Genomic DNA, 24,078 nt, shown 5'->3' with positions numbered 1-24,078 from the left:
CAAAATAATTAGCGTAGCCGGCGCTACACAAAACGCTGAAATAAAATATAAAACTTGCATTACCTTTGACGAGCTTCTTTGTTGGCACTCCAATATGTCCCATAAACATCACACTTGGTCCTTTTTTTAAATTAATTCCGTCCATGTATACCCAAAATGTCCATTTATAAAGCAGATTTGATCCGGAAAAAAACAGCTTTCCAAAACACAACGTCACTACAAAACATTTCAAAAGTTGCCTATAAACTTTGCCAAAATATTTCAAACTACTTTTGTAATACAACTTTAGGTATTTTTAAACGTTAATAATCGATCAAATTGTAGACGGGGCAATCTGTATTCGATAGAGAAAGTAAACAAAACATGCACCATTTTCCCTCTTGCGTAACTATCAACAGTGTAACGTTGTTCCAGGATGTGCCTTTTCTTTGTTTCACCAATGATTAACTTCAACCTAATTCCAAAGACTGTTGACATCCTGTGGAAGTCGTAGGAACTGTAAAATGGGCGCTATCTAATTTCCCTTGGCAAAGACAACTGAGGGAACTGTCAGAGGAAAAAACATGTTTTATTCTGAAATGTTTTTCCTTGGGGTTTTGCCTGCTACATAAGTTCTGTTATAGTCACAGACATGATTGAACCAGTTTTAGAGACTTCAGAGTGTTTTCTATCCACACCTACTAATCATATGCATATAATATATTCTTGGCATGAGTAGCAGGAAGTTGAAATTGTGCACGCTATTTATCCAAAAGTGGAAATGCTGCCCCCTATCTCTAAGAAGTTAATTTAGAAAAACCGTTTCCATGAATAAAAAGTAAAAAGATGTGATCAAGGGATGAATTGATAGTTATTTTCAAATACAATCTATTTTTGTCCTTAGTTGTGGTAAATTTGCAGTGTAGAAATTATTTATAATTTGGCCCCTGGACCATACGCTCCAACAAAAATCGTCCTTCAGCTGAATCTAGTTGCCTACCCCTGCTCTATCGGTTGGTGTTTTATCTTTTTATGCGTCCAGCATCCATATGCAGTTATTCTGGAGTTTTTCATTGTGGTCATAGTGGTTAGAGCGTTGGACTAGTAACCGGAAGGTTGCAAGTTCAAATTCCCGAGCTGACAAATCTGTCGTTCTGCCCCTGAACAGGCAGTTAACCCACTGTTCCTAGGCCGTCATTGAAAATAAGAATTTGTTCTTAATAGAACTACCCCTCCCGGATCCGGGATAATTGTCATCAACTACACTTATTAGCATAATGCAACGGACAAAAAATCTTACGAGAAAATATTCATATTCATGAAATCACAAGTGAAATATAGTGAAACACAGGTTAGCCTTTTGTTAATCACCCTGTCATCTCAGATTTTGAAATTATGCTTTACAGCCAAAGTAAGACAAGCATTTGTGTAAGTTTATCGATAGCATAGCATTATGTCCAGCTAGCAGCAGGCAGCTTGGTCAAGAAAATCAGAAAAGGAATCAAATTAAATCTTTTACCTTTGATGAGCTTCGGATGTTTTCACTCACGAGACTCCCAGTTAGACAGCAAATATTCATTTTGTTCCATAAAGATTATTTTTATAGCCGAAATACCTCCGTTTGTTCTTCACGTTTTGTTGAGGAATCCACTGGAAACTGCGGTCACGACAACGCCGAAAAATATTCAAAATTAGATCCAGAATATCGACAGAAACATGGCAAACGTTTTTTATAATCAATCCTCAAGGTGTTTTTCAAATATCTATTAGATAATATATCAACAGGGACAATTGGCTTCTTAGTAGGAGCGAGAGGAGCAATGGCCGCCTTTGTCTATTACGCACAAATCACTCCAAGAGCCACCAGCTGACCACTGACGCAATGTTGTCGTTCACGCTCATTTTTCAAAATAAAAGCCTGAAACTATGTCTTGTGACTGTAGACACATTAGGGAAGCCATGCAGCCAATGCTCAATAGGGAGGCATAGGAATGCAGAGGTATCAAAATAAGAATCATTTCCTGATTGGATTTTTCTCAGGCTTTCGCCTGCAATATCAGTTCTGTTATACTCACAAATAATATTTTTACAGTTTTGGAAACTTTAGAGTGTTTTCTATCCTAAGCTGTCAATTATACAGTGGGGCAAAAAAGTATTTAGTCAGCCACCAATTGTGCAAGTTCTTCCACTTAAAAAGATGAGAGAGGCCTGTAATTTCCATCATAGGTACATTTCAACTATGACAGAAAAAATGAGGAAAAAAATCCAGAAAATCACATTGTAGGATTTTTAATGAATTTATTTGCAAATTATTGTGGAAAATAAGTATTTGGTCACCTACAAACAAGCAAGATTTCTGGCTCTCACAGACCTTCTTTAAGAAGCTCCTCTGTCCTCCACTCGTTACCTGTATTAATGCCTCTTGTTACCTGTATTAATGGCACCTGTTTGAACTTGTTATCAGTATAAAAGACGCCTGTCCACAACCTCAAACAGTCACACTCCAAACTCCACTATGGCCAAGACCAAAGAGCTGTCAAAGGACACCAGAAACAAAACCTGCACCAGGCTGGGAAGACTGAATCTGCAATAGGTAAGCAGCTTGGTTTGAAGAAATCAACTGTGGGAGCAATTATTAGGAAATTGCAGACATACAAGACCACTGATAATCTCACTCGATCTGGGGCTCCACGCAAGATCTCACCCCGTGGGGTCAAAATTATCACAAGAACGGTGAGCAAAAATCCCAGAACCACACGGGGGGACCTAGTGAATGACCTGCAGAGAGCTGGAACCAAAGTAACAAAGCCTACCATCAGTAACACACTACGCCGCCAGGGACTCAAATCCTGCAGTGCCACACGTGTCCCCCTGCTAAAGCCAGTACATGTCCAGGCCCATCTGAAGTTTGCTAGAGAGCATTTGGATGATCCAGAAGAAGATTGGGAGAATGTCATATGGTCAGATGAAACCAAAATATAACTTTTTGGTAAAAACTCAACTCGTCGTGTTTGGAGGACAAAGAATGCTGAGTTGCAAAGAACACCATACCTACTGTGAAGCATGGGGGTGGAAACATCATGCTTTGGGGCTGTTTTTCGGCAAAGGGACCAGGACGACTGATCTGTGTAAAGGAAAGAATGAATGGGGCCATGTATCGTGAGATTTTGAGTGAAAACCTCCTTCCATCAGCAAGGGCATTGAAGATGAAACATGGCTGGGTCTTTCAGCATGACAATGATCCCAACCACACCACCCGGGCAATGAAGGAGTGGCTTCGTAAGAAGCATTTCAAGGTCCTGGAGTGGTCTAGCTAGTCTCCAGATCTGTCATAGTTGAAGTGTACCTATGATGAAAATTACAGGCCTCTCTCACCTTTTTAAGTGGGAGAACTTGCACAATTGGAGGCTAACTAAATACTATTTTGCCCCACTGTATGCATATTCTAGCATCTTGTCCTGAGAAATAGCCCGTTTACTTTGGGAATGTTATTTTTCCAAAAATGAAAATACTGCCCCCTAGTCTCAAGAGGTTAAATCAAATCAAATGTATTTATATAGCCCTTCGTACATCAGCTGGTATCTCAAAGTGCTGTACAGAAACCCAGCCTAAAACCCCAAACAGCAAGCAATGCAGGTGTAGAAGCACGGTGGCTAGGAAAAACTCCCTAGAAAGGCCAAAACCTAGGAAGAAACCTAGAGAGGAACCAGGCTATGTGGGCCAGCCCTCTTAACTGACTTGCCTAGTTAAATAAAGGTAAAATAAAAAATACAATTGGGGACCCCTTTTTCTTATGGATTAGGACTACAATGTCTCCAGGTCATATTATTTGATATTTAGCCACTACAAATCTGGATTGTGGATCTTTTGAGAATCTCAAAAATGGCTGGCTATATTGTGATGTGAAAATGCTGTCTAGGGCCTCAGTGGCAGTGGTTAAGGGCGCTGTACTGCAGCGCCAGCTGTGCCATCAGAGACTCTGGGTTCGCGCCCAGGCTCTGTCGTAACCGGCTGCGATCGGTTACGATCAGCGACGCACAATTGGCCTAGCGTCGTTCGGGTTAGGGAGGGCTTGGCTGGTAGGGATGTCCTTGTCTCACCGCGCACCAGCGACTCCTGTGGCGGGCCGGGCGCAGTGCACGCTAACCAAGGTTGCCAGGTGCACGGTGTTTCCTCCAACACATTGGTGCGGCTGGCTTCCGGGATGGATGTGCGCTGTGTTAAGAAGCAGTGCGGCTTGGTTGGGTTGTGTATCGGAGGACGCATGACTTTCAACCTTCGTCTCTCCCGAGCCCATACGGGAGTTGTAGCGATGAGACAAGATAGTAGCTACTAAAAAACAATTGGATACCACGAAATTGGGGAGAAAAATGGGTCAAATTAAAAAATATATATATAAAAAAAAATGCTGTCTCACTAAACCATCCAGGGGAAGTAGCAGGCAGTGTAGAGTAGATATATGGTTATGTTAAATATGGAAGCAATGTCAAGACGAGGTCAGTCCTAATTAGCCATTCAATCATTTCTTTTTAATTATGCATTCTACTGCTGGGAGTGGAGCTGAGGCCTGTGCAAATTAGTTGGTTTCTACTGAAGAATGGTAGCCTGGATCCAGATCTGTTTGTGCTGTCTTGCCAAATCATAGGGTCACAATGACCATAGGAGTTGGCAAGACAGCACAAACAGATCTAGTACCAGACTAGAAGAGCGGTTCTGTCTGACTCACAGACTTTTGCTCTGACTGACATCCTGTATTAGGATTCAGAGCACCGTGGACCAGGACTAACCAGGCTGTTTTGCTGTAGTGGTAGCCTATTGAAGGTGGGCTGGCTGTCTGCCGAGGTATTTTTGCTCAGGCAGCTGTACAGTGGGAGGAATCAGACTGTTGACACCTAACACCCTCTCTCCTCTCAGAGGATACTAGTAGAGCTGTCTAGACACAGCATAGTGGCACAGCAGAGCACCCCTTTGGAAATATAGACAGCCTAACACACCCGCCGCAGTCCTGCTAAGACAGGGACCCGCCCTACTCATTGAGTACTCAATCTTTGATTTACTCAATAGAATGTCTTTATTGGTTGTTCTTAAGCACAACAAAAGTCATGTCCATAAATGGATTACTTCACAGCAAAAGTTTTCAATGGCTTTTGTGTGCAGGGCACAGGTTAATGGTGCTCCTTATTTATTAGACTATACAATACTGTATATATACAGTAGGTGGACTGTCATTCAGGTTATACACACATACACATATTCTTCCTAGGCTGATGTTAGCATATTTGAACACATATAATTCATACTGGACATTTTGTTGGCACTGGTTGCATTTCTTTTTTTAATCTTTTAAAACCATCACCTGTTTCTTGTTTCTGCACAATGGGTGGATCCCTGAACCAAGGCTCTTTCCTCGAATTCTTGCCTTGTGAATTTATTTTCCTCCTAATGACAAGTTATTCTGGAATGAGATTCATTCACATCAAAAGTGAGCCTGAAAAAATCTCAACAGTCTGCCGTGTCTCTAAACAAGGACTGCCAGCAAACAATACTTAAATATATCGATTGACTTGCTATATAGTATTCAGTTTGGCTAGGATACTCACAGTTCATATACAACTTTCCTGTCCTACATACTGGAATTTGTCCAGTAGAAATTGTCGTTTGCAACTATTGGACTAATGATTACACCCTAGATCAGCTAGATGCAGGCAAGAGTGTGCAAGGCGGTATTGAATGTGTCACTGTCTGTCACCTTGATAACTCAAATGATTTATCTCGACAATATGTTGTACACTTTCATTCATAGGCTAAGTTAGGTTGTAGCAACCTCATGATGGTTTTAGGGAAATTTGAGTATCATGTAGTAGCCTAAACCTATCGATGTCACATTGAGCTGGGTGAATGGAATATGAATGACAGTCATATTCTGTAATAGAAATAAGGCCATGCTCATTTTAAACGTCACCTACCGCCACTATCACTCATTCACACCCCCTAAACCTCATCATTAGTAACCCACACGTATGCTTGAATATGTTTGTGCATCATGTCTGGGGAGGCTAAAGAAAGAATGTGTGTGAACATTGAATAACAGCTGATTTCTATTCAAATAGCCTACAGTACCTCAATTGGCAATATCACCCATTTAAATTGAGTTGTGTAGTGTGAGAGAGGTGTGAAGTGACTGGATGAGATTTGGCCCGTTGCCAGAATGAGATGGCTCAGATCAGATCGTGGTGGGTGATGTGTGTGTTAAGCAATGGAATGGAAATGAGCCTACTGTACATACAGGAAGAGCTGGCTGTGAGCAAACATGCAAATGGGACGTTATTGGAATGGAGGAATACTTATCTTCCTATTCCAAGGTCACCCTGCTGCTCAGCTTCCCTCAGCCTTTCCTGAATGCCCATCTGCAGAGGGAGGAAAGGAAGGAGGGAGAGAGAGAGAGGTACCAGAAAGGAAGGAGAGGGGGGGGGCTATTCTCATTGACGAAAGTTGAAGGAGAGGCACCGCAACGAGATTTTAATTGGCATAATAGGTACATACACTTTTCAATTTATACATCACGTCTTTGCCTTACCTTTCGTTGTAGCTGGCAACATGACATTCTTGCTTCTGCTGATCCAATTTACTGTAAACATCACAGTAGCCACTAGCCAGTAACTAAGTGTAATAGAGTTAAGAATGTGCCATAAACTCACTCCAGAGCTAGCTGGAAATGTCGCGGGTGGAGCCATCAAACTTTTGGTACCTTGTCAAGGAGGGCGGTCACGTGTGTTGCGAAGCATAGGATCACTGTTTCGAGCCCAGTATGGGGCAATTGGACAGTGGAGGAAGCTAAGCAAACTGATGCCCGCAAGCAACTTTTCATCTAAAACATAACGCTATTAAACTCTTGAATAATGCAACCAAACTATATTACACTCTTGAATGTTGCAACAATTAAAGGTTTTATTTCTTGTTCGTACACACATGAAATTAGCTTGCACAGCTTGCTTGCTACTGCTAGCTAATAACGTTTGCGTATCAAACATGAATGTCGACGCCTCTCGTAGGAACTCGTAGGTACAGTAACTTTATCATATAGTGTCGTTCATAGTATAATATCTACAGAGCTTGCTAGGTAGAAAATTAAACAAAATTATTTCTGCATTCACATAAAAAGTGAGCCTGAAAAAATCTCAACAGTCTGCCGTGTCTCTAAACAAGGACTGCCAGCAAACAATACTTAAATATATCGATTGACTTGCTATATAGTATTCAATTTGGCTAGGATACTCACAGTTCATATACAACTTTCCTGCCCTTAGTAATGGATGAAATTCTGCTCCTTGGGAAATTGGATGTTTTGAAAGGCTTTCAGTAAGAAACTATATCAAATCCTTTGTCGACTGGCATTTAACACTCAGTCCCCTCAGTATTTTCTGTTTGTGCTGTATTATCTCACATCTGTTAAATGGGCTTCCACATTTTAATCTGGATTATGTTTGAGAACAGTTGACTAATTTGGCATGTAAGCCTATTTGCCACACATACCCATTTTAGAAAATGTCCGAAGATACTTTTCTTGCATATTCCCAAAATACAGTTGGAGCACAACATATTTTGTAAAGAAAGAATGACACAAAAAGACTGGTGCGCGAATAACCCATTTTAGTCAACGCTCTTATCCAGAGCGATTTACAGGAGCAACGAGGGAGGGTTAAGTGCCTTGTTCAAGGCTACATCTAAAGGTTTTTCACCAAGTTGGCTCAGGGATTCAAAACGGCGACCTATCTGTTACTGGGCCCAAGACTCTTACATGCCGCCTTATGACATTGCAGTGAAAATACAAAACAGTGGCAGGAAATTATGGACACAATAATGTTGTAAGTTTCTCAACTACCCTTTCTCGGTGTGAGGTTGGGTAAGCTACATTGTCGTATAACCATCATGATATCTTAACCTTGATTTATTATGTTGTTAGGTTAACGCATGATCAGCTATAATTAAATCCTGAGATACTGACACTGTACAATGTTGTTGTATTTACAGTTGAAGTCGGAAGTTTACATACACCTTAGCCAAATCCAGGGAAACAGCAAAGGACATTGTGCAGATGCTGGAGGCAACAGGTACAAAAGTATCTATATCCACAATAAAAACGAGTCCTATATCGACATAACCTGAAAGGACGCTCAGCAAGGAAGAAGCCACTGCTCCAAACCGCCATAAAAAAAAAAGCCAGACTACGGTTTACAACTGCACATGAGGACAAAGATCGTACTTTTTGGAGAAATGTCCTCTGGTCTGATGAACCAAAAATAGAACTGTTTGGCCATAATGACCATAGTTATGTTTGGAGGAAAAAGGGGGAGGCTTGCAAGCCAAAGAACACCATCCCAACCGTGAAGCACGGTGGTGCCAGCATCATGTTGTGGGGGTGCTTTGCTGCAGGAGGGACTGGTGCACTTCGCAAAATAGATGGCATCATGAGGCAGGAAAATGATGTGGATCTATTAAAGCAACATCTCAAGACATCAGTAAGAAAGTTGTAGCTTGGTCGCAAATGGGTGGTTGAAAAATGAGTTTTAATGACTCCAACCTAAGTGTATGTAAACTTCCGACTTCAGCTGTATGTCAGTGCCATATACTGTATGGAGACACTGTATGAAAGGCTCTGTGTATGTAATTCACCTCCACATGATAGTTTCTCTAGCTACTCCTCTTAATCCTCTCACTGACCACATGCAGTACAAGCGAATGTGATGTCCCAGGCCAGCTTTAAACATCTTGGCTAGGCTGCAGAGATCTAAAACATCTGGACATGATGACCAAGTTGTATTACTGCATCCCAGCAACCTGCCCGTGGCCTTATCTAGCGTGTCCTGCGTTGCATATAATCGATGCAGTACGCTTTCTCGAAAAAGGACTGTCGTTGCTCCAACGTGTACCTTAACCATAAACATCAATGCCTTTCTTAAAATCAATACACAGAAGTATATATTTTTAAACCTGCATATTTAGCTAAAAGAAATCCAGGTTAGCGGGCAATATTAACCAGGTGAAATTGTGTCACTTCTCTTGCGTTCATTGCACGCAGAGTCAGAGTATATGCAACAGTTTGGGCCGCCTGGCTCATTGCGAACTAATTTGCCAATTTTACGTAATTATGACATAACATTGAAGGTTGTGCAATGTAACAGGAATATTTAGACTGATGGATGCCACCCGTTAGATAAAATATGAAACAGTTCCATATTTCATTGAAATAATAAATGTTTTGTTTTCGAGATGATAGTTTCCGGATTCGACCATATTAATGAACTAAGGCTCGTATTTCTGTGTGTTATTATGTTATAATTAAGTCTATGATTTGATAGAGCAGTCTGACTGAGCGATGGTGTGCACCAGCAGGCTCATAAGCATTCATTCAAACAGCACTTTTGTGCGTTTTGCCAGCAGCTCTGCTGTTTATGAATTCAAGCCTATCAACTCCCGAGATTAGGCTGGTGTAACTATGTGATGTGAAATGGCTAGCTAGTTAGCGGGGTGCGCGCTAATAGCATTTCAAACATCACTCGCTCTGAGACTTGGAGTAGTTGTTCCCCTTGCTCTGCATGGGTAACGCTGCTTCGAGGGTGGCTGTTGTCGATGTGTTCCTGGTTCGAGCCCAGGTAGGAGCGAGGAGAGGGACGGAAGCTATACTGTTCCACTGGCAATACTAAAGTGCCTATAAGAACATCCAATAGTCAAAGGTATATGAAATACAAATGGTATAGAGAGAAATAGTCCTAGAATTCCTACAACCTAAAACTTCTTACCTGGGAATGTTGAAGACTCATGTTAAAAGGAACCACCAGCTTTCATATGTTCTCATGTTCTGAGCAAGGAACTGAAAAGTTAGCTTTCTTACATGGCACATATTGCACTTTTACTTTCTTCAACACTTTGTTTTTGCATTATTTAAACCAAATTGAACATGTTTCATTATTTATTTGAGACTAAATTGATTTATTATATTAAGTTAAAATAAGTGTTCATTCAGTATTGTTGCAATTGTCATTATTACAAATACATTTTAAAAATCGGCCGATTAATCGGTATTGGCCTTTTTTGTCCTCCAATAATCGGTATCGGTGTTGAAAAATCATAATTGGTCGACCTCTAAACCAGACCATGCATTTGTGGTTTTTCCCTTCCAGCAGCTGTTTGATTCAGATACCACTCTTTTGCTCAGAGTGCTATGAGTGCCTGAACACCACATACATACATTAGTCACAGAAGATTGTTGAATCTAACACAAAAACGTTTGATACCATTAATATGTACTAGCCAGTGTTTTGTGTGGGTGCGGGTGCGGGTGAACGTGTTCTTGGATGATTGCCATGGTAACACATTTCCGCATTCAGCCTGTTGTGTTGACGTTAGGTTCTGTGGAATCGTGACTGTAAACTATGGAAATATCGGTAATTTACACGCCACTCAGTTGTGGTGAAATCTTGTGATTTTATTCGATTGTTCACCACTTCCTTGTGCAAATGAGTAGAAACAATTACTGTTACCCAGGAATGAAAAGTAATGACACCTTAATGATATGAATCACTGTTGATAATTACAGATCAGAATTTACTATTGGTTTCAAATGGAAAAGGATGACACCGGTAAAAAAAAGCAGGGACTTTGTGTTAACTCTGAGTTGATTGTAACAGTTATTTTTCTACTTTATCAATCAGAAATTGTGTTGTCTGTTTGTTGGTGTGTCTTATCCTGTTTACTCATATCAAGTGTATGTAGTGTCCTCTCCTTTCTCCTCTGTGATAATCAAGGGGACTAGCCTCTTGTCCACTGGGATCCTGCCTCTCAAGGAGATCACAGTGGGGGGAACTGTTTGTGGACTTTGGCTTGAAACTTGGAACTGCGTTTTCCTGTTAGAACAGCCTTGATGTGTCCCGTGAGGCCGTGATTCCACGTGGAACAATGCCCTGCACCAGGGCCAACACACTCTAAATGGTGGATGGGTTTCCTCTCTGGGGACACTCAGCAGTAGTTTATAACACTTGGGAATCATCCATATTAACATATCAACCTGGGTGTACTGTACTGTCAACCTGCTGCTGAGGAAGCTGAAATCTTTTTGATTTAATCGAAACCTTTACACGTGTAATGACAAACTAAGTAACAACATGCTATCATCGCTTGCTGGGTTAGTCAGAAACTTCCATGCATGTTACGACAAAAGCACCAAACCATTCACTTTCTAAGCTAACAATTCATGCTGGCTATTAGTGGATAGTGGATCTGTCGTTATTCTGAAATGTCTTGGTAAAGATCCCAATGTTACACATTAAGTGCTTTCGGGGCCCTTCTTGTGTGTAACCAAAGGTAGCTTTTTTTTCGCCTTGTAGGTGGTAGGGTTCAAGCTGAAACTCATCCAAAGCTGTAAACCAACTTTAAGGACCCCTAAAAACCTTCACAGCCCATATAACTCTCCCTCTGGGCCCGAGTAGACAACAGAGGCCTGAGAGAGACCCTCTCAACTGACGTGCTCCAGCTGTGGATCCCCCTCTCTTTCCCTCTCTGCACTCTCTCTCTTTCTCTCTGTCTCTCCTCTCCCCTCTATGTGCAGCCTGAGGAAGTCCCTCATGATGACTTCCAGCTGGTATATACTAGTCTATAGGAAGGAGGTGGATCTGATTTGGTTAGATTTATCTCCTCTTAACTCAATCCTCGCCCTTGACGCCTCTACCTCAAACCCTTTGTGTTTCATTTGGGTTACGAGTGAGTCTCCTTAGATCAAAAATGTTTCCAAGGAGGTTTGACCTTGCTCATAGGAGAAGGATAGACTGGGATTGTAACACGTCAATCTTCCATCCTATCTGCTCTCTCAGGAAACTCCCCCAACCAGCTTTACAAGGCTGTCCAGATTGAGAAAGCCCTTATGGAAAAAAACATATGATTTCACATGTGGAAAATCACCAGATTTCACGAGTGAAATTTCCACATGTTTTGCACATGCAACAATTTATTTCATAATGTTATTATTATTGTAAATAATTCAAAAACCGTGTGGCTTTGGAAAACTTTACTTGTGATGCTATTTCACATGAAGTTTCACATGTGGATTTTCACATGATCACACAATTTGGATTCATGTATAAAAATGTGAACATGAAGCCCTACAAACAAAAAGTTGTTAGGAAGTCCCAGGGAAAGTCATAAAATAGCTGTAGTGTTTCGCACTTACATATGACACATTTTAACAATGTGTATGTTTATTTACACCGTAATTATTATTCAACGTCCTCACTTGGGGTTTACACTCACAACCTCTTGGCTCACAGCATTCTGAACATTCTGCTACACCACCATGTCTGTGTCAATGACTGATTTCACCTATATTCCTACACTTTGGACTTCAAAGGAAATCTCAGCTTTGTATAATACACTCAAAAAGTTATTATATTTATCATAGTGATTCAGTAGTACTGTAACATTAAAACAGAATAATATGCCCCACCAACATTGCCTAGTTAAATAAAGGTGAATATAATCAGTTAATCTGACTATTCTCTCATCAGTTGATTTTATTTACAAACATTGCTTGTAATTATGATATGAAGGTTTGGCTTGGAAAGTTTTTTTTGCCTGATTTGAGACAGCGGATGTGTTGTGCACTGAAGTCCACAAGCGAAGGGCAGGTGAGAGAAGGAGAGTGCGTAGATGCGAGAAGCAGTTATACAGCGAACAAAAATGATCATGCTGTTTGTATGTGGCTGCTATGAAAGTGAACTGTGTTTGCGTGTGATCAAATGTGTATTCATTCCGCCGATTCTATTGAAAAACGTTTCTTAGATGGAAGGAAACTGGGATATACATACTGGAATTTGTCCAGTATAAATTGTCGTTTGCAACTATTGGACTAATGATTACACCCTAGATCAGCTAGATGCAGGCAAGAGTGTGCAAGGCGGTATTGAATGTGTCACTGTCTGTCACCTTGATAACTCAAATGATTTATCTCGACAATATGTTGTACACTTTCATTCATAGGCTAAGTTAGGTTGTAGCAACCTCATGATGGTTTTAGGGAAATTTGAGTATCATGTAGTAGCCTAAACCTATCGATGTCACATTGAGCTGGGTGAATGGAATATGAATGACAGTCATATTCTGTAATAGAAATAAGGCCATGCTCATTTTAAACGTCACCTACCGCCACTATCACTCATTCACACCCCCTAAACCTCATCATTAGTAACCCACACGTATGCTTGAATATGTTTGTGCATCATGTCTGGGGAGGCTAAAGAAAGAATGTGTGTGAACATTGAATAACAGCTGATTTCTATTCAAATAGCCTACAGTACTTCAATTGGCAATATCACCCATTTAAATTGAGTTGTGTAGTGTGAGAGAGGTGTGAAGTGACTGGATGAGATTTGGCCCGTTGCCAGAATGAGATGGCTCAGATCAGATCGTGGTGGGTGATGTGTGTGTTAAGCAATGGAATGGAAATGAGCCTACTGTACATACAGGAAGGGCTGGCTGTGAGCAAACATGGAAATGGGACGTTATTGGAATGGAGGAATACTTATCTTCCTATTCCAAGGCCACCCTGCTGCTCAGCTTCCCTCAGCCTTTCCTGAATGCCCATCTGCAGAGGGAGGAAAGGAAGGAGGGAGAGAGAGAGAGGTACCAGAAAGGAAGGACAGGGGGGAGAGAGGGCGGGGGCTAATTCTCATTGATGAAAGTTGAAGGAGAGGCACCGCAACGAGATTTTAATTGGCATAATAGGTACATACACTTTTCAATTTATACATCACGTCTTTGCCTTACCTTTCGTTGTAGCTGGCAACATGACATTCTTGCTTCTGCTGATCCAATTTACTGTAAACATCACAGTAGCCACTAGCCAGTAACTAAGTATAATAGAGTTAAGAATGTGCCATAAACTCACTCCAGAGCTAGCTGGAAATGTCGCGGGTGGAGCCATCAAACTGTTGGTACGTTGTCAAGGAGGGCGGTCACGTGTGTTGCGAAGCATAGGATCACTGTTTCGAGCCCAGTATGGGGCAATTGGACAGTGGAGGAAGCTAAGCAAACCGATGCCCGCAAGCAACTTTTCATCTAAAACATAACGCTATTAAACTCTTGAATGTTGCAACAATTAAAGGTTTTATTTCTTGTTCGTACACACATTAAATTAGCTTGCACAGCTGGCTTGCTACTGCTAGCTAATAACGTTTGCGTATCAAACATGAATGTCGACGCCTCTCGTAGGAATATAAAGGTACAGTAACTTTATCATATAGTGTCGTTCATAGTATAATATCTACAGAGCTTGCTAGGTAGAAAACTAAACAAAATTATTTCTGCATTCTCCTCCACTACATCATAATAGCTGCATTACCTAGTTAGCTGAATGTTGACATTATCTAACATTAGCTGAAGCATAGCTAGATAGCTCTTAGGCCTACTATTTCAGCGTGTTACATGAAATGTTCACCCATTTTGAGTGTTATATTGTTTTTGTGCATCTCTGAGTGATATTCTATTGATTCCCTAGGTCATTTCCTGTTTTCACGTGTATCTGATTTTTTGGGCGTTCAAAGCTGGCAGAAATCACACTGGTATAATGTAGCACTGTGATAAAGTCGCTGTCACTACACTGGAAGTTAGTGTTGGGTTTGAGCTAGCGCCCAATAGACTCCCATTCCCTACTCGAAGGAGAGCGCTCATTGTCCCAGAATAGTACAGAATGCAACGCGCAGCCCTTTGGCGTAGCGTGGGCAACGTTTCCGATCTCCTCAATAGTTTATCTGCCGTAGCGAATGTTGGACTCCACTCTGCAGGTTGAACATGTTGAGATTGTTGACTCTTAATTTGATAGCTGTAAAAATTGCCTAAACAAACTGCACTAACTAGCTACTTTACATGCTGATATTGTTTTGGTATTGTGTGTAGCTGATTTTACCAGCTAGCTAGACAACCTTATTATAACGCCGAAATTATATATATTTTTGTCACAAAAAAGATTGTTCTCACGTTAGTGTTATTTTACACTGTAAATTAAAGGAATTGGCTGGTTTTGGGTGGATTTTTCCTTTAAGTTACCTTACAAACCAGGCTTAATTGTTTTATAAATATTGTAATGACCTGACTAGATCATAAATGAACAATTGTCCAGACAGAGGCTTGAGTTTGCGAATTGACGGTTTATTGAACCAACTTTACACAGGCTACTGTTTGGGCCGTAGCACACGCCAAATAGATGACAGATAACCCACAAGCCAATCATGACCTTCTCTTGTGAAGCCCAGACGTAAGAGAGAGAGAACAAAGGCTGAACCTGGTCTTAACTTCCAATGCCCAACCCCCCTCCACTCCACTCCGCCAACCACCAGGATGCCCGGCATGAGAACATTCCAGGCATTCCCGTGATTGGCAGATAGCAGGTTGATTGACATGTCGGACCCCGCGAACACCGGGTACTGGTCAGTACAACACAACCACCTCCTAGCCTAGCACATAACACACAGCTGTCTGTGCGGGTCGCTACAATATCAAGGAAGTCATTATATGATGCAAAAAGCTAATTGCGACTGAAAACATTGATCATTCCCTGGGGAGTTGATGAGCTTCATGCTTGCATAGCTAGCTAGATAATATATTGCCTGGGTGGTGGCTCAGTGCAGCCAAAGGGACGAAAACACATTGCGATTCTTATACAGTGAGAATTTCAGAATGTAACAGGCAGCTACTGCAATCTCGTGTGAAATTGCAATAAAACAAGTCTTAAATATAATGAACATCTCTATACATTTCAGTTGTTTCATAAACATTGTTTGTGCTATTGCTATTTTTACTGCACCTGTGTTGGGTTCAACGAGACAATTCTGTTTACATTGCCCTGCTTGGAGAGGGGCGAGTGTTGTGCACAACTTCAGGAGGTTGCGGTCGAGACGTGACAAGTTTGCAAGTTTACATTACAGTAATAAGTCCATTCTCATGATTTTGTTTGATACCTCTCGAGAATCTCCTTCAACTTTCATCAATGTAAAAAGGACCAACGTGATAGATACCTGTAAGCCAGTTCAGTGTCAGGTTTAATATTTAATTTAATTTGCATCTCATTGTATTTCCTGCCATGATTTCAGCCTTTTAGTTCTTGACTTTGTATCCCCAAATATCAATGAACTCTCAAGAACCCCAGCTTGCTGCATTGGCACAATAAGTAATATTATGCCTCACACTATATGGTGGACCACCAACAACCTACTGAAGTCACAGAGGAAACGTTTTTGTTATGTGGGCACGTAGAATAGGATTTGAGTACCCCTATTGAGTACCAGTTCATGCAGTGTGATTTCCCTTATAGCTTCATGTGGGTTGTTGTGTTTGTTGATACATGTTATATGTTAATTATGGAGATGATATCATCTTCTCTGTATGGCACCATGGAATCACTGGGCCTTGTCCTCCATGCTAGATGGAGCTGCCAAGTGACCCATTTTCCCAACATTATTTTCTGGGGACACCTCATAGTATCCATGGCAACGTGTATCAATTGAGCCATTGACCCATTTAGAATCAAAGTAGTTTTCTGAAGGACTCTCTGGAGCATGTGAAAATGTGAACATGGTTTTCTGAAGGACTCTCTCTGGAGCATGTGAAAATGTGAACTGGATTTTCTGAAGGACTCTCTGGAGCATGTGGAAATGTGAACTGGGTTTTCTGAAGGACTCTCTCTGGAGCATGTGGAAATGTGAACTGGGTTTTCTGAAGGACTCTGTCTGCAGCATGTGAAAATGTGAACTGGGTTTTCTGAAGGACTCTCTGCAGCATGTGAAAATGTGAACTGGGTTTTCTGAAGGACTCTCTGCAGCATGTGAAAATGTGAACTGGGCCATTCAATGGTCTTTTGAATGGGCTAGCGTACGCACGCACACACACATACACACACGATTCTGAGAAGCATATAGTGTTAGTGTCTGTATCACGGTATGTTGAGAGTCTATCACAGCCAATAAAAGCAACTGTTAATTGCAACATTTCTGTCAATAGACCTTGGACTGTGTGTGTGTGATCTTATGATCATGAGAGAGGATGTTTTCCATGGAACTCAATAACTGGAATTGTTCTGAACAGTTTTGAGGAGTATGCCTGTATGATCCAGGTCATCACCATGGGTACTAGAAAGCACATGGTCATTGCAGTGGAATCAGCCAGCCATTCTGCCCCTCCAGACAATTTGGCTGGGGTTTGGAGGATCAATCGATTCTGATGGCAGAAGTCCCAGCATGTCCTAATAGGGTCGGGCACTAGACCACTAAACTCTATTAAATGCTTTTTGATCTCATGGTTAACAACAATGAGTCATCATGACTTGTCAGCTGAGAACTAGAACACCTGAACAGAGACAAGCTTGCCTTGTCATTTGCTTTATTTAGGGCAAGATGACACTTGAATTTGTTATTTAAGAACAACACATTTCCTATCGTTAGCTACAAGGGAACTTAGAAACTACAACCCAACTATATGTGAAAAAGCAGAACAATCTGTGTGCTCTCAGATTGAAATAAGAGTTCAATTGTGGAACTTGTATGATGGCTTACAAGTTTAGCCTCCAACTTTTAATCAAAACCAAACAATACTTTTGTGCATTCATTGCAAATGATCCTGTAGGTTTCTGATTTAGTTTGAATAATTTAATAATTCTCGTTCCTGTCTCTCCACAGAGGTGCTCATCAGAGTCCAGGTGTTCGACAACAGTGACCTTTCACCTCTGGCAGAGGCTGCAGTAGATGTTTATGGGAACCAGTCTACCTTGGCATCCAGCAAGGCTGACAAAGATGGCGTCGTCATGGTCACCTTCCTGTACCGCCCTGGCACCTGGGTCATTGTCACGGCAACAAAACAGGGCTTTGTCACTAACTCCGCCCCCTGGCATGCCAGCCGCATCCCCCGTGAGTATTGTGTTTCATCCCTAACTATCACCTTTTCACCTCAGGAATGGAAAGAATGTAGTGTTGTTGTGGTTTACCACCATTCCATCAGTCTTATTCGTACTACTTTGTGAGGTCACGTTATGAGAACTTACTCCTCACAAAGTTATATTTTAAATACTGATGGCTAAGCTATGCAAGTAATGGATGAATTACAATACTAATTACCAGAATCCTTTGGGACATTTGATGGAATCAGAAGCCAGGATGTCATCATAAAGGAATGTCCAACAAGCCGTCTCTGCCGATCTGTCCTCTGTGGGGTGTGGACAGTCCTATCCAGTTGTCAAATTCCCCACCCCATTTCCCCTCCATTGCCTCCTCCTCTCTGGGGCCACTGCCAGGGTGTTACCCCTGCGTTGGCACACCCCAGATGACTCCCACCGTCTGCAGTATATCTGTCTCCACCAGCCCACCCCATCTAACCCAGTTGTTGCTGTAGTTATATCCCACCCTCTGAGCTGCAAATTCAACCGTAAGGGAAAGAGCTGTCCTGTCGGCACTAGATCTTGACACAGGTCTTGGTAGTGATGATCAGCTAGTGAAGAGGTCCCTATGTAATCTCGTCACTTAGCCTAGGCTAGTCATCTTCCTACTGAATATGAAACAAAAAAATGGATTAAAAAAAGACATATGAAGTTTCATGAAATTTTAAAGTAAAAAAATCAAGAGAAGGATGGTGAATCGAACCCAAAACCACCCGGAGAACTGTCAGTGTCAGAGGAGAGAAGTGAGGGGCAAACTGCTCCTGATTGCGATGCCTTAGCTAGCAGCGCTGCTAATCCTGCCAGTTCAGCACCACCACTGGCACCTCCACTAGCTAGTAGGCCTACTAGCGAGTCAGACTCGGTGGGAGAGGGGGACGGGGAGCTGGACAGTGGATCTACTGATGAAGTGCTCAGAGCAGGTGCAGTTTGGATGGAAGCTCAGTTCAAGAACATAACCCCTGGCTTTTCATGCAAAATAAATTCAAAGCTGGGCTGTACAACATGCAAAAAGGTACAGTAGGGAACTTGGGTCTAGAAAAGACTGGAGGGATTAAATTAGCAAAAGATTAGGTGGAATGTACAGTAACATCCTCTGCCACCGACGTAAAAAAAAATACATGTTTTTGAACATAGCTGAACCAAGGTGCATTTGGTGGTAGCAAGCATTGTAGACAAGGCTAAAGAGGGTACCCAGCTTATAGTTAACATTCAAAATAGAAAAATAGACGCGACAGACAGAATCTTTCGAACAGCCTTTACAAGGAGTCTGAACATCATGGCTTTGAGCAAGAAACTGACTGTTAGGAGTTAAATGGATATGACATGGGTAGAGTCACTGTGGGAGATTTTGAAAACTAAGGTAGAAACACATTTTTCCTTCACAAACTTATTCTGTACTGTGAAGTTAATCTGAATATGCACTTCATACTTCGTGGTGATTTCATTGAGTCCTCTGACTCTTGGATGTAATCCTCCATGGCCTGGGCCTCAGCCACCGACAGAGGATAGATGCGTCTGCGTGGAGACGCTGAACCCGCAAACAGGTCAATGGCACAGTCCCAGGGGCGATGAGGAGGAAGATAGGTGGCGCGGGTCTTGAAGAATACCCCGCGCAGGTCCTGGTATACCTCCGGGATGCTGGGCTGAAGTGCAACCGCAGGACTCTCAACTGACGTGAAACCACAGGGAATGGGATTCGGGTGGCCAGTCTGATTCTCATCCTCGACCATGAGATTTTGGGGTTATGGTGTTGAAGCCAAGGGAGGCCGAGGATGATGAAGATGGAGTACTCACTCTTTCCCCAGGAGGTGGAAGATCACGTGACCATCCCTCTGCTCTTGTGGATCCCGGATTAGGAAGTGCCGGACATCGCTGGAGCTGGTGCCCTCCTTGACCACAACACAGACAGAGCCCCAGCTGTCTTCGCCGCTCCGCTGCGGGGATGCTTGTGACCCCTTCCTCCATGGGTTCAGGCTCTGATCGAGTGTTCACTAAGGGAGGGAGAGAAGCGACGAGAGTACCGACGCTCCCGAAGAAGGTTATCCAGACGGATGACCATCGCAATGAGTGCGTCCAAGGAGAGCTTGTCATCTCGACAGGTAATTTCCGTCTGGACCTCTTCGTGCAGACCTCTTCTGAATAGCTGGCTCATTCCATCCGCTGGATGCTGCTACTGTCCGGAAGGTGAGCGTGTACTCGGCAGCCGTCTGGTCCCCCTGTTTTAATTGGAGTAGGGGCTCACCCCCCTCTCTGCCCTCCAGGGGATGATGGAAGACACATTTAAACAAAGCCATGAACCCCTCATAAGAATCTAGCCCCTCCTCTCCTCTCTGCCAGATGGCCGTGGCCCATTCCAACGCCCACCCAGTCAGCGTGATGTCAGGTGACTTCGAATGCTGGAGGGGAAGAGCGGGAGTAAACGTGACTCCGGTACCTCAGAGCCCCCCGGATAACGCCCTCTCTCGCACTCACTATGTGCTCCGGGACCTCCCGATCTACAAATTAAGCAGAGTACATTGTTAGTGCACCCCAACCTCTGATCCCAGGGTTGGGTACAATTACATTATAAATTCAGTTAATTCAGGAAGTTTAAGTTAGTATTGGAATAAAAAGTTGGTGTTGGAATATAAGTTTCCTTCCTGAATTAACTGAATTGAAAAATAATACTCCCAAACCATGTTTGATCCCTTCACTGATCTGGCTACTTACCTTAGACGGTGGTGGGAATATTTCCTCTTGTTTCGTCGTAATTCATACCCCATGCCATTTGAGTTCTGAAAGCATCTGTTGTCACTCGAACAGCCAGGCGGATTGATCCAGCACACATTTCTTGTTGATAGTCTCTCTGCGACCTCCAAGCTTTTAAAAGGCCAATAAGCTTTTAACTGCCATTCATTTGCGGGCGGAGAGCTGCTTCAGAAGGGATGGAGTGTTACTGGAGCTTTTTCCTCCATTATACCAACCGCAGCACAGCACCTTTTTGTTCCAACGCTTTTTTTTACCAGCTCTCTCTGATACGGTAGCCTACATTCAATGACATATGGTCATAATGATTGAATGAGAAACAATGTTCATCCAAGTGGTAAACCTCTTTCTTGTATTTTTGGTTTGATTTTTTGGTTTTCTGTTTTTGTGTTTCTTTTTGTGTTTCTCCTTTTCACAAACCTTTTTAATTGCTCTTCCTCTCTGTCAACAAGTTCTCTCCACAGAGCACACACACTGTCAGCAGACTTAACATTGTAATTATGGGTATACAAACTTCAATGTTCCCAAGTTATCCCCCTGGGCCCTGCCTATTACCCCAATTAAGTTCCCACGGATTCTGGAATCATTCTGAAGTGAACTGGATTGATTAAATGATCTTCATTTGGAATATATTTCATAATATATTTATTCTCTATAGGTCAGTACTATAATCCCATTCTATTTAATTACAGTATATCCATTTAAATTCCTGAGCCATTTTAATAAGGCACTGTATGGAAATTGGAGAGGGCTGCAGAGTGCTGACAACAGAACAGAATAATGTCTTTGATGATTGTGATAATGAGGGTCTGTTTGCATTTCACAAACTTTATAGACACTTTTTAAGCCATTTTGATATTGCAGAAATCTGAAAAGAGATGCTATCCTGGTCCCAGATCTGTTTATATAGTCAACTCATATGATCGTTATCATAGGGTAGGATTTAGCAAAACAGATACAAACGTATCTGGGACCAAGCTGGAGATATACAGCCGTTTTGTCCCTATCACAATAACTACCATATATGTTTAAAACACAAGTTAAACAATAACTATGTGTAAACTGTTAATGTACTATAACCATGACTCAACAATCAGAGAGGATGTGGGTCGGCCCTGCATCCTTTGTCCCTTATGCTTTCAAACCCAAAACGCCTTCCCCCTTTGAGAGATGTCTCTTCAACAGTCTCCGTCAGTAGTGTTCTGTTCATCACTGACTATTCTCCTTGCATATTTTATTTCCATCGGTCTAAGAGAAAAAGCCCGGCTAGGCCATCCCCTCCAGCCCTTCCATAATCTGTGGTTGTCATGCAAGTCCCAGGGATGGATAACTCACTGCAATCACTGATACAGTGTCTTGCAAAAGTATCTGTGGTATGACTTAAAGAAGGCAGTACACCAGCAGGAACCCATCCAATTTGAAGGAGCTGGAGCAGTTTTGCCTTGAAGAATGAGCAAAAATCCCAGTGGCTAGATGTGCCAAGCGTATAGAGACATATCCCAAGAGACTTTCAGCTGTAATTGCTGCAAAAGGTGGCTCTACCAAGTATTGTCACTCTGGATAAGAGCGTCTGCTAAATGACTTAAATGTAAATGTATTGACTTTGGGGGGGTGAATAGTTATGCACGCTCAAGTTTTCTGTTTTTGTGTCTTATTTCTTGTTTGTTTCACAATAAAACATATTTTGCATCTTCAAAGTGGTAGGCATGTTGTGTAAATCGAGTGATACAAACCCCCCCAAAATCTATTTTAATTTCAGGTTGTAAGGCAACAAAATAGGAAAAATGCCAAGGGCGGTGAATACTTTCGCAAGGCACCGTATGTTTTATTGTGCAACGAGACGAGGTGCCTCTTGCTTACAGCTCTGATCGACTCAGCTGAAGTCAGGGGGCCAAACCTGAACATGATACAACTGATGTATCGGAGGCATTTTAGCATTGTTTTATTGTAATGTTCACTCTCTGTCCCCTAATGTGGATTCTCGCTCTCTCTCACTTTTCCATCTCCATCTGTCTTTCCTCCCCACCCCCCTTTCCTTCTCCCCTGTGTCAAATGCACCCGTTTCTTTTATCCCTCTGTCACAGTCTTTTCTGGCTCTTGTCTCTCCCCCCATCTGTGCCTCAGGCCCAATGCTGTATATGCTCTGCTCTGACAAGCAGTCACCTTTCCTTTTTTTCTGCTTCCCATGGTGGAGAATATTAAGCACTTTGGGATCTGTGTGTGTGCGTGTGTGATCTCTGAGTGTGTGTGTGTGGTGTGCGTGTGTCCGTTTGCAATCTGTGTGTGTGCGTGTCTGTGTGTGCGTGAGAGAAAGGGGTGAATGTCCCAGTTCTCTCAGTTAAAGCAGCAACTGTGAACCTGGGGTGGTGTAACCTGCCCGACTCACTCTAACAGTAGCTCCTAGCTGTTGGAAAGCATCCACCCACTCAAAGGGCATACTCATACAGCCTAATAATTCAAGCTGCAGGAAACGGTGTAAACTGCATGCTGCATCGACTTTCTTTCTAAACCACAGTGACTGCAATACAGACATCTGCACACAAAGCGTTCCCTTTATCGAATGATCAGTCAGCATTTAACGTACAGGACACAGTCTATATCTTTCCAAGCTGTAGACATATCGTGCATCCAATAAAATAAAATAAACAATGATCATTGCAGAATTTATCAAGCAAATGACAACTGTAGACCAATTGACCAATGCAGATGAGTGTGCACTTGGTTTTACTGTGAGGATCTGTGCAATAACAAAATTCACAAAAAGGGTGAAAAATGTTTTGAGTCCTTGAGTACATGATGTCTCTGCTGCTGCCTTATGCACACAGACTTACACAGTGGGGAGAACAAGTATTTGATACACTGCCGATTTGGCAGGTTTTCCTACTTACAAAGCATGTAGAGGTCTGTTATTGTTATCATAGGTACACTTCAACTGTGAGAGACGGAATCTAAAAAATAAATAAAAATCCAGAAAATCACATTTTATGATTTTTAAGTAATTCATTTGCATTTTATTGCATGACATAAGTATTCGATCACCTACCAACCAGTAAGAATTCCGGCTCTCACAGACCGGTTAGTTTTTCTTTAAGAATCCCTCCTGTTCTCCACTCATTACCTGTATTAACTGCACCTGTTTGAAATCGTTACCTGTATAAAAGACACCTGTCCACACACTCAATCAAAGAGACTCCAACCTCTCCACAATGGCCAAGACCAGAAAGCTGTGTAATGACATCAGGGATAGAATTGTAGACCTGCACAAGGCTGGGATGGGCTACAGGACAATAGGCAAGCAGCTTGGTGAGAAGACAACAACTGTTGGCGCAATTATTCGAAAATGGAAGAAGTTCAAGATGACGGTCAATCACCCTCGGTCTGGG

The 24,078-nt window shown here is 42.2% G+C and overlaps 1 protein-coding gene across 1 annotated transcript in view; it reads left to right on the top strand.

Moving 5' to 3' along the window:
• Window positions 1-24,078, top strand: part of LOC115104022 (protein FAM171A2-like) — a 79,752-nt gene that overhangs the window by 5,944 nt on the left and 49,730 nt on the right. Inside the window, exon 2 of the mRNA XM_029625160.2 lies at window positions 17,697-17,924. Coding sequence (XP_029481020.1) covers window positions 17,697-17,924 — 228 coding nt within the window. The remainder of the gene's footprint in view (window positions 1-17,696; window positions 17,925-24,078) is intronic.

Source organism: Oncorhynchus nerka, linkage group LG21 (assembly GCF_034236695.1).
Source record: "Oncorhynchus nerka isolate Pitt River linkage group LG21, Oner_Uvic_2.0, whole genome shotgun sequence".
Taxonomy (NCBI): domain Eukaryota; kingdom Metazoa; phylum Chordata; class Actinopteri; order Salmoniformes; family Salmonidae; genus Oncorhynchus; species Oncorhynchus nerka.
The sequence above is the reverse complement of the archived record's forward strand: the minus strand, read 5'-3'. Positions and strand labels throughout refer to the sequence as shown.